This window comes from Salvelinus namaycush, unplaced genomic scaffold (genome assembly GCF_016432855.1).
Source record: "Salvelinus namaycush isolate Seneca unplaced genomic scaffold, SaNama_1.0 Scaffold1115, whole genome shotgun sequence".
NCBI lineage: Eukaryota > Metazoa > Chordata > Actinopteri > Salmoniformes > Salmonidae > Salvelinus > Salvelinus namaycush.
In genome coordinates, this window is record NW_024057804.1 from 4,020 (window position 1) to 14,490 (window position 10,471).

The 10,471-nt window shown below is 48.0% G+C and overlaps 1 protein-coding gene and 1 long non-coding RNA gene across 2 annotated transcripts; both read right to left on the reverse strand.

Annotated features, from left to right (window-relative positions):
- Nucleotides 1-1,309: 1,309 nt before the first annotated feature.
- LOC120035851 lies at nucleotides 1,310-8,914 on the reverse strand (the record flags this gene model as incomplete). Its single annotated transcript, XM_038982320.1, has 9 exons — nucleotides 8,801-8,914; nucleotides 8,634-8,683; nucleotides 8,443-8,512; nucleotides 8,271-8,357; nucleotides 8,079-8,177; nucleotides 7,876-7,956; nucleotides 7,665-7,769; nucleotides 7,153-7,212; nucleotides 1,310-1,425 (listed from the first exon to the last, which is right to left on the reverse strand). Coding segments are annotated over exons 1-9 (782 nt in total), but the record flags the coding sequence as incomplete, so codon positions are not given.
- A 448-nt stretch (nucleotides 8,915-9,362) lies between these two features.
- Nucleotides 9,363-9,853, reverse strand: LOC120035850. The gene is made up of 4 exons (XR_005474361.1): nucleotides 9,824-9,853; nucleotides 9,646-9,717; nucleotides 9,484-9,567; nucleotides 9,363-9,386 (listed from the first exon to the last, which is right to left on the reverse strand). It is a non-coding gene; the product is annotated as an uncharacterized LOC120035850 (long non-coding RNA).
- Between the last annotated feature and the right edge of the window lie 618 nt (nucleotides 9,854-10,471).

A 10,471-nucleotide genomic window follows, 5' to 3' on the forward strand; every position in this document is an offset into this window, starting at 1 on the left:
GCCTGACAAGGGTGAACGAGTTTAGTGACACAATTGAGCGAGAGAGGCGCAGGTTCAGTCAAATCTACGATGACACAGCGCGCATCTCAAGTTCACCCAGCGCACGCAGAGGCCCAGCACAAGGAGACCCTCGCACATACTACCAACAACTCCACAGCAATATTCTGGACAACATTCTTTGCCAGATACGAAACAGGTTTCAAGACCACGAAAAATTTATGTTTCTCTCCCTCCTGGACCCCCAGCACTTTCAGACCTACCGGAAAAAAATCCCGCAAACAGCCCCTCTGTGTCACGGAACACTGTTCGACCTATCCAAGCTAAAAACAGAACTGACTGTAATGTATGCTATGACTGATTTTGAAGGGAAAAGTCCCTCTGATCTCCTTGATTTCCTTAAGCAGAAAAATCTGAATGAGGACATGGGGCAACTTTACACATTGGCATGTGTGACAGTGACTATCCCTGTGTCCACGGCTTCTGTCGAGCGGTCATTCTCGGCCTTAAAGCGAATCAAAACGTATTCCAGAAATGCTACTGGACAGACTCGGCTTTCAGCATTAGCCTCCATGTCGATAGAAAAGGACTTATTGGTGGAACTAAAAAGGAAGAATGACTGTACAACAGAGCCATTGAAGTCTTCTTGAGGAAAGAAAGGAGGAAGGATTTTGTGTTCAAATAATCAGTCTTTGGTGAGTAGGCATACAATGCATTTTATTTTTTATTAAATGTGTATGTATGTTTCGCATTTTATTTCGTTAATATTAAATAGCCTATATATTAACAAAATAAAATGGCAAATAGCCTATTTTGCAAATTATTTGTTTTCTTTCTTTTATTTTCAGTGAATAGTTATGTGTCTTTATCATCACGGTGAAACTGCTTTGGGTGCGACAATGCGCTGTTTAGTGAACACACTGTATTTTTTCTTTTCGGACTTAAAGCTCAAAGTTTGTGGACCAGAAATGGATAGAAGAAGAATATTAATATAACTCTGTTGCACTCGACTATGTTCTTGCCTATTAGTTGAACTGTACTGTATTGTACTCTTCCCCTGCAACTCTCTTAATAAAAATTTCAATTTTTAGCTCTTTATTAGCTAGCTATAACTGGAATGTTCACGTATTGCCAACCAGCATCAAACTGACCATGACCTAACCATTTGGGTGGTCTTAACCAATCATAGCACAGTATGATATGGCGGTAAAATGCATCCAATTATAATTCAGTATGTTTACACATATGAATATTACAGTATCCAAACTGATATGCCATTTTTAGTTGGCTGGATAACCTGCTGACTACCCACAGATGTCCAGAGCGGAGTCTGTCGGTTCCATCTCCCAGCACCAGCGCTCCGATGCCCATGGAGCTGGGAGGTGCTGCGCTCAGGGAGACCGGAGGTGGTTCCTTCATGTGCACCATCTGTGGCCGCAGAGGTCACACTGCTGGTCGGTGCCGGGTTGGGTCCTCTGGGGGTCGAGGCAGCAGGCAGGGCACTCTGGCGTCACCCCAGGTTAGCCGGCACCATTCTTATCCAGAGCCGTCTGTTGCACACATGTTTTTGTATGTTACTTTTCCTGAGTTTTCCCCGCATTCCCAGCATAAAGCGCTCATCGATTCAGGCGCGGCTGGGAATTTTGATTAGTTGATTAGGGAGGCCACTGTTTCCGCTCAGTCTCTTCCTCATTGACTCTCCTGCGTTTCCCGTGGTGCTAGACCTACCCTGGTTAGCCTGTCATGACCCCACTGTTTCATGGCAACGAAGGGCTCTCACGGGATGGTCGCGAGAGTGCTCGGGGAGGTGTCTAGGGGTTTCCGTTGGTGCTACTACGGTGGAAACTCCAGACCAGATCTCCACCGTGCGCATTCTCCCCGAATATTCCGATTTGGCTCTCGCCTTCTCCAAAAAGAAGGCAACTCAATTACCACCCCATCGTTGCAGGGATTGTGCGATACATCTCCTGGTAGACGCTGCACTTCCCAGGAGTCACGTGTATCCCCTGTCACAGGCGGCGGCTATGGAAACATTTGTCTCCGAATATCTGCATCAGGGGTACATTCGGTCCTCCACTTCACCCGCCTCCTCAAGTTTCTTTTTTGTGAAGGAGGGAGGTCTGCGCCCGTGTATTGCCTATCGAGCCCTAAACCAGATCACTGTGAAGTACAGTTACCCTCATAGCCACAGCGATTGAGTCAATGCACGGGGTGCGCTTCTTCACCAAACTAGATCTCAGGAGCGCTTACAACCTGGTGCGTTTCCGGGAGGGAGACGAGTGGAAGACGGCGTTCAGTACTACCTCAGGGCATTATGAGTACCTCGTCTTGCCGTACGGGTTGATGAATGCTCCATCAGTCTTCCAAGCCTTTGTAGACAAGATTTTCAGGGACCTGCACGGGCAGGTGTAGTGGTGTAAATCGATGACATTCTGATATACTCATCTGCACGCGCGGAGCATGTGTCCCTGGTGTGCAGGCTGCTTGGTCGACTGTTGGAGCATGACCTGTACGTCAAGGCTGAGAAATGCCTGTTCTTCCAGCAGTCTGTCTCCTTCCTAGGGTACCGCATTTCCACCTCAGGGGTGGAGATGGAGAGTGACCACATTTCAGCCGTGCGTAATTGGCCGACTCCCACCACGGTAAAGGAGGTGCAGCGGTTTCTAGGGTTTGACAATTACTACCGGAGGTTTATCCGGGGTTTTGGTCAGGTAGCGGCTCCCATTACCTCACTGCTGAATGGGGGCCCGGTACGTCTGCAGTGGTCGGCTGAGGCGGACAGGGCTTTTGGTCACCTAAGGGCTCTGTTTACCTCGGATCCCGTGCTGGCCCATCCGGATCTCTCTTTGGCGTTCACAGTGGAGGTGGACCAAGGCTGGGATAGGAGCCGTGCTCTCTCAGCGCTCGGGTACACCACCGAAGCTCCACCCCTGTGCCTTCTTCTCGAGGAAGCTCAGCCCGGCGGAGCGAAACTATGACGTGGGGGACCGGGAGCTGTTGGCTGTCATCAAGGCTTTGAAGGTGTGGAGACATTGGCTTGAGGGGGCAAAACACCCTTTTCTCATCTGGACTGACCACTGCAATCTGGAGTACATCCGGGAAGCGAGGAGACTGAATCATCGCCAGGCAAGGTGGGCCATGTTTTTCACCCGTTTTGTTTTCACCCTTTTGTACAGACCAGGTTCCCAGAATGTCAAGGCAGACGCACTGTCCTGGCTGTATGACACAGAGGAGCGGCCCATGGAACCCACCCCCATACTCCCGGCCTCCTGCCTGGTGGCGCTGGTAGTATGGGAGCTGGACGCGGACATTGAGCAGGCGTTATGGGCAGGGCCCGCTCCTCTCCAGTGTCCCGCTGGGCGTCTGTACGTTCCGTCTGCTGTCCGTGACCGGCTGACCTATTGGGCTCACATGTCACCCTCTTCTGGTCATCCAGGTATCGGTCAGACAGTGCGCTGTTTGATTGGGAAGTACTGGTGGCCCACCTTGGCTAAGGACGTGAGGGTTTATGTTTCCTTCTGCTCGGTGTGCGCCCAGTGTAAGGCTCCTAGGCACCTGCCCAGAGGTAAGTTACACCCCTTACCCGTTCCACAACGGCCATGGTCTCACCTGTCGATAGATTTTCTCACAGATCTCCCCCCTCACAGGGTAACACCACGATCCTGGTCGGTGTGGACCGTTTCCCCAAGTCCTGCCGTCTCCTTCCTCTGCCCATTCTCCCTACGGCCCTACAGACTGCCGAGGCCTTGTTCACTCATGTCTTCCGGCACTACGGGGTGGCTGAGGATACAGTGTCTGACCGAGGTCCCCAGTTCACGTCGAGGGTCTGGAGAGCGTTCATGGAGCGTCTGGGGGTCTCGATCGGCCTTACCTCAGGTTTTCACCCCGAGAGTAACGGGCAGGTGGAGAGAGTTAACCAGGATGTGGGTAGGTTTCTGCGGTCTTGTTGCCAGGACCGGCCGGGGGAGTGGGCGGCGTTCGTGCCCTGGGCAGAGATGGCCCAGAACTCGCTTCGCCACTCCTCCACTAACCTCTCCCCCTTCCAGTGCGTACTGGGGTATCAGCCAGTTCTGGCTCCTTGGCATCAGAGTCAGACCGAGGCTCCTGCGGTGGACGACTGGTTCCGGCGCGCGGAGGTTACATGGGACGCCTCCCATGTTCACCTTCAGCGCGCCGTGCTGCGCCAGAAACCCAGCGCAGACCGTCACCGCAGTGAGGTCCCGGTGCCAGGTCTGGCTCTCGCCCCGAAACCTGCCCCTCCGCCTGCCCTGCCGGAAGCTGGGTCCGCGGTTTGTGGGGCCGTTTAAAGTCCTGGGGAGACTGAACGAGGTGTGTTACAGGTTACAGCTCCCACTCGATTACCGTATTAACCCCTCAATCCATGTGTGTCTCCTCAGGCCGGTGGTGGCTGGTCCGCTCCAGGGGTCTGAGGTGCGGGTGGTTCCTCTGCCCCCTCTGGACATCGAGGGGGACCCGGCGTATGCCGTTCGCTCCATACTGGATTCGAGGCATCGGGCGAGGGGCCTTCAGTAACTCGTGGAATGGGAGGGGTACGGTCCCGAGGAGAGATGCTGGGTTCTGGTGGAGGATGTGTTGGACAATTCAATCATGCAGGAGTTCCACCCTCTCCGTCCGGAACGCCCTGCACCTCGCCTTCCTGGACGTCCCCGAGGCCGGTGTCGGCGCGCTGCTGGAGCCCCGCGTCAAGGGAGGGGGGTACTGTCACGACTTCCGCCGAAGTCGGTTCCTCTCCTTGTTCGGGCGGCGTTCAACGTCACTGGTCTTCTAGCAATCGCCAATCCACCTATCATTTTCCATTTGTTTTGTCTTGTTTTCCCACACACCTGGTTTACATTCCCTCATTACTTGACGTGTAAATAACCCTCTGTTCCCCCCATGTCTGTGTGTGGAATTGTTTGTTGTAAAGTGTATGTGCACTTCAGACTGGTTTGCAATGGATTATTTCAACCCATATTTTGTTGTTCTGGGAGCCGTTGGTTTTTTCCTCATTAAACTGCTTCGGTTATTACCCAGTTCTGCTCTCCTGTGCCTGACTTCCCTGCAGCCCGTTACGCACCTCTTACAAGATCAATATCTTAGGTTTTGTACCATTGATTTTTCCAAGCGCTGGGATGCGCAGAACTTAGAACGTGCAGAACTTAGAACGCGGAGGTAATGAAATGCCCAGGAAATGGCACAGAAAATTTGAGCCGGTCTCTCCATAAAAGTCAATGGCCACACACCAATACATGGATTTGACAGTCAAACTATTACTTAAATAGCAGTCAACTGTTGTTATTCTATAGAGGGTCGTGATTCGTTTAGGTTAACTAACAAAAAAAGTGGTCTGGTCCCTTTTCCATGATGGAAGCCTCCCAAAATCAACATCCAACATTCCAAAACATAGATATAAGCCTTCAAGTACTCATCTAACCAACTTCTTCAGGGTCAGCCAGGCCCCTTGTCGCCCCCCAGGCGCCCTGAAACCCAACCCCCATAAGAAGAAGCCCAAATACGACCTGCCCTTGCCCAGTATACATACAAGGTCAGGGGGACAACACTGGTTTTTCGTCTTGTAGTTAAACTTGTTTTATACACAATTTAAAGGGATAGTTCATCCCAATTACAAAACTACTTAAGTTGAGTTTACATTTCATCCAATGCATCCAAAGTGTACATTAGTCTTTCCTTGTTCATAACATATTTTTTCGTCCCTTTCAGATCACAGCCATGTGTGGGCGTCAGGCTTGTAAGAGACATGAATTATATGTGAGATTCAGTGAACAAGGCTGGGTGGTGAGATTCTATCTCTCTTAACTACTCATTGTACTGAATAGATAATCACGAGCTAACATTTTACCATCTTATTTGCTGTAACACACAGTATTTTTAGAGAAGCAAGGCATTTGTGTAGGATGTGCATTGTAGAGTATGTTCTTTGGATTGTTTATCATGTATTTCTCATTGAAAGAGTCTATTCTAGTCATTCATCTAATCTTGTCATTCGATTTCTATGGTATTTCTCTCCATTAGGACTGGGTATTGGCTCCTACGTGTTAGTCTGCCTTCTACTGTGATGGAGAATGCCTCTACCCTCTGTGTTCCTGCATGAACTCCACCACCCACACTGATCCAACTAGTGGTCAGTATGCACTACTACACCCTCTCTCACATGAACGCTAACATTACTGGTTTCAGTTGGAAAGATGGTAAATGGTTCAGACATTAATGGCAAATATGAAAAACTAAGATACCCAAGTTACCGGAGTCTACAATGGCAGACTGTTAATGTAGAGTAGGGATAGGGAGAAGTAACATTCAAGACTGAAGCAATTACCCCCTCTAGTGGTAAACGTTATACTGTACCAGGTTATTACACACACTGATAATACAAAACATTGAGGACACATGCTCTTTCCATGACAGACTGACCAAGTGAAAGCTATGACCCCTTATTGATGTCACTTGTTGAATCCACTTCAATCAGTGTAGATGAAGGGGAGTTAAAGAAAGATTTTAAAACCTTGAGAGAATTGAGACATGGATTGTGTGTGTCATTCAGAGGGTGATTCGACAAGACAAAAGATTTAAGTGCCTTTGAACGGGGTATGGTAGTAGGTGCCAGGCGCACCGGGTTAAGTGTGTCAAGAACTGCAACACTGCTGTTTTTTTCATAATCAACAGTTTCCCATGTGTATCAAGAATGGTCCACCACGCAAAGGACGTCCAGCCAACTTGACACAACATGGGCCAGCATCCTTGTGGAACGCTTAGTGCAGCTTGTAGAGTCCATGCCCCGACGAATTGAGGCTGTTCTGAGGGAAAAAGGGTGTGCAACTCAATGTTAGGTAGACGTTCCTACTGTTTTGTGCACTCAAGTGTATGTAGTCCTATATGTTTTTAAATAGTACAGTATCACAAACCACAGTACAAAACCATATAAAGTGTGGGCCTGTAGTATCTGTAAATCAACTAAACATTGTTTTTTTATTTCCATATGCAGATAATAAAGCATCATTGTTCATGTAATAATCTAATATTAGCATTATACCTCTAGGAAGAGGAAATGGTCATAAAATCAAATAGATGAAAAGACGGAAACAAAAATGTTTTTGAACTACAACTTATTTTATTTAAAAATGTCAAATTCAGTGCAAAGTAATGTAGTGCATTGGTGTCTGGATCCCTCTTGGGTGGCAAAGTGTCACAAGAATCCTGTGGGGAGAGAAAACAAGGGAATACATTGAATTAATGGGTGTTAACTAATCAGGGATCAACAAAGCACTTCAAGTCCTTAATTCCTTCAAAAGAGAGAGAGAAGGAGAAAGGAGTATGGTCCCTGCAGTAGAACTACATGCTGGCCATGAGGTTCTCCAAGTGGTACTCCAGGAGGCTGGAGAGCTCCGTGACCAGAGACTCTGGGTTAAAGTACCAGGCCAGCTGCTGGCCAAACATGTCATCTAGCAGAGCCATCAGCCCACCCTGAAGAGAACACCACACAACACATAGAAAATGGCTCTGAGTTACTAGCTTATCAAGAGGAGAGAGACAATTAGAAATACTCCCCCTAAAATTACATTGGAACCTGGTTAACCATGAATAAGGAAGTAAAAAGGAAGTACACTAAGAATATGGAAGTAAACAGGAAGTAACCTCTTGACTCTTACATTGAGCAGCAGCAGGTATCTGTCAGCCTCTGGCTCCATGTTGGCAGCAGTGGGCAGGAAGGAGTACAGGAGAGCGTACAGACGCTCCACAAACCCACCGGGGTGCTAAAGGAAACAAAGGAGGAGAAAAGAGGAGAGAATAGAAGAGAAGAGGAATTTAAGTGAAACTGCTAATAGATATCAAAACATGTACCAGTGAGATGCTACTTACCACCATCAGGGACTTCTGAGCTGTCATCATCCCAAACAGCACCAGCTCAAAGACGACATCTATCATGTTCACATGATGGATCTAGGACAAGAAAACACGTTTGGAGAAAATAGGAATGATTTCATATAGATCAGCTACTGTGATGTATAAAAGACATGCATGTGGAAGAACTCAGTGAGACTTGAAAGAGTTAATGAACTCACCTTTGCCTCAGCCAGCTCCCTCTCAATGTCATTCCGCTTGGAGGGGTCACTCAGGTAGTCCACAAAGTCGTTATAAGTACGGATGAACTTGGCCTCGTCCTATGACAAAGAAAAGAGCATCTTAGTGAACAGAACACATTTCCCCTCAGGGACGCTCTCTTTCCCTTGAAAGAGAATGAATTAGTGAGTTACCATGTGGTTGGCCTGAACCAGTGCGCCCAGGAGGACCTTTCCCGCCACAAACAGATGGTTCCTGCTCAGGGTGGAACCAAGCAGGGTCTAGGGAAGAGTTAGGGTGAGGCATCTTCCTCTAGGAGACAGAACAAGAAGTCACAGAGAGAAAAAGAAAAGTGGGTCCACTCACAGTGAAGGCCTGGCGCAGGGAGACGAGCCTCAGGGCGATGTCCTCGACTCTCTTGGTGGTAAGGTAGAGGCTGTGAAAGGGAGGGAATGGAGCATGTCAACCATTAGAGTCAATGGGGGATAACAGCATTATGACCACTATCCTTCAGCATCTGACAAGCCCAGACTACACAGACATTTAGAGGAACTCACTTTAGCAGAGGAACCTCCCTCTCCTCAGGCAGCAGGTCCTCCTCCCAACCCTACGACAACAAAACAAGCATTCAAAATCAGTGACCAATGCAATGACATAACAAACAGTCGGTCAATGGAAGGATCTTAATGCTCCTAGTCAATAGTATGTGTGTGTAACGTCTGACCTTATAGCAGTTGTGGCCCTCAGGCTCTGGGTCAGTGAACTGCTGAGTGGTGGGCGTAGAGAAGGAGGCAGCCTCCGACCACGCTGAAGAGGAGAGAAGCCCGTCCAGCCCCATGTGGAAAGTGGCGTACACCACTGAGACATCAGTCTGCTGCTCAAAACACACAACACACCTGTTTACCACACACACGTTATTAGAAAACACACCAAATCTAATGCAAAAATTCCCAGTAATGTCTAGTCTATATACATAGGAAATCGTTTATTTACCTGGTAGCAGCCAAGCGTCACGTCCACAGACGTCTCGTGGCGGAGGTGAGACACATAGTGGGTCACCCTGCCAGCCACACGCTGACAGAGAGAGAATACATGTTAAGGCCAAATGGAATAAGTGAAGAAAAATCTAATGTAATAATATTTCAGTAGTATTTACGTGTTACCTGGATCCAAGTGATGGACTGCACTTTGGTGGCACAGTAGGGGATGCCCTTTGGACAAAGCTTGGCTGTCTCCTTGGAGATGGCCCACACCAGTTGAGTCTCCAGGCCTCTCACCCTACTAATGTGGTGCATCCTCACCACCACCTGCTGTTGAGATAAACAACAAGACAACATCAACAAAACCACTTCAGCAATCGCTGTGACACACTGACAATGTAGATCAGGAAGTTACAAAGACACATACCTGGGATCCCCCACGCATGTAGGTGATGATGGGGCTGATGAACTGGAAAGTTCTCCAAGCTTTAACCACCGGACCGGCATTGTTCTGCACATTACAATACATTCATGTTGGAAACTGTAAACATAGTAACCGTGATGTGACTGCGTGTGGGGGGTCTCTTACCCTGATCACAACAGGCCCACAGTACAGGGGGCTGAACCTAATCGGAATCAACTGCCAATTGCCAGTGGCCTCCTAAAGCAGAAAGCAGACAAGAGATTTGTTTCATGTCAAAGAGACAAAACTTGAATATCTGGGATATTTTTCAAACATAAAACCCCAAACTTTCAGAAAATTGTACCTCAAGGATAGTCTGCACATCTGGCACATCAAGGATGATAGCAGCATTCTGGACATCAAGGAGGACTGGCAGCTGTGGAACATCTGGCACATCATCCAATGGCACATCCAACTGGACCTCATCCAGGACAGTTGTTTCTAAAATGAGGAACATTGGAATATAAAATAAACAATTGTTAGGACATAAAACGTAGCAAGATTGCTAATACTAGCTAGCTAGGAAGCAAAAGTCGATCGCTTAGCAACAGTTACTAAAGTTAATGTTAGCTAGCAAGCTAGCTAGCTACAACATCTCTAGCACAAGCATTTTTGCCAAGTCTGAATTATAGAAATACACAACATTTCGCAAATTATAATGACATTGTTAAATGTAGTAAAATAAGAGTTTTAAACTCCACATACCCTCTTCGAAGTCGCTGTCCACCTGTCGACAATCACGAATCCTGCAAAACAGAAAAAGACAAGAAAAACAAGCCACAAATGAATTTGAACAACCTGTCGACGCAGTAGGCCGCCGACGTCCACGCACTCTCTCCGCCAGTCTTGAAAAGCACCCAGGCATTTTCCAGTCGATTGTTCTATCTCAGGTGTCAAATATCAAACAAGGTTGTTGTCGGCAGCAAACTGAAGTTGTTTTCGCACAGAAAAC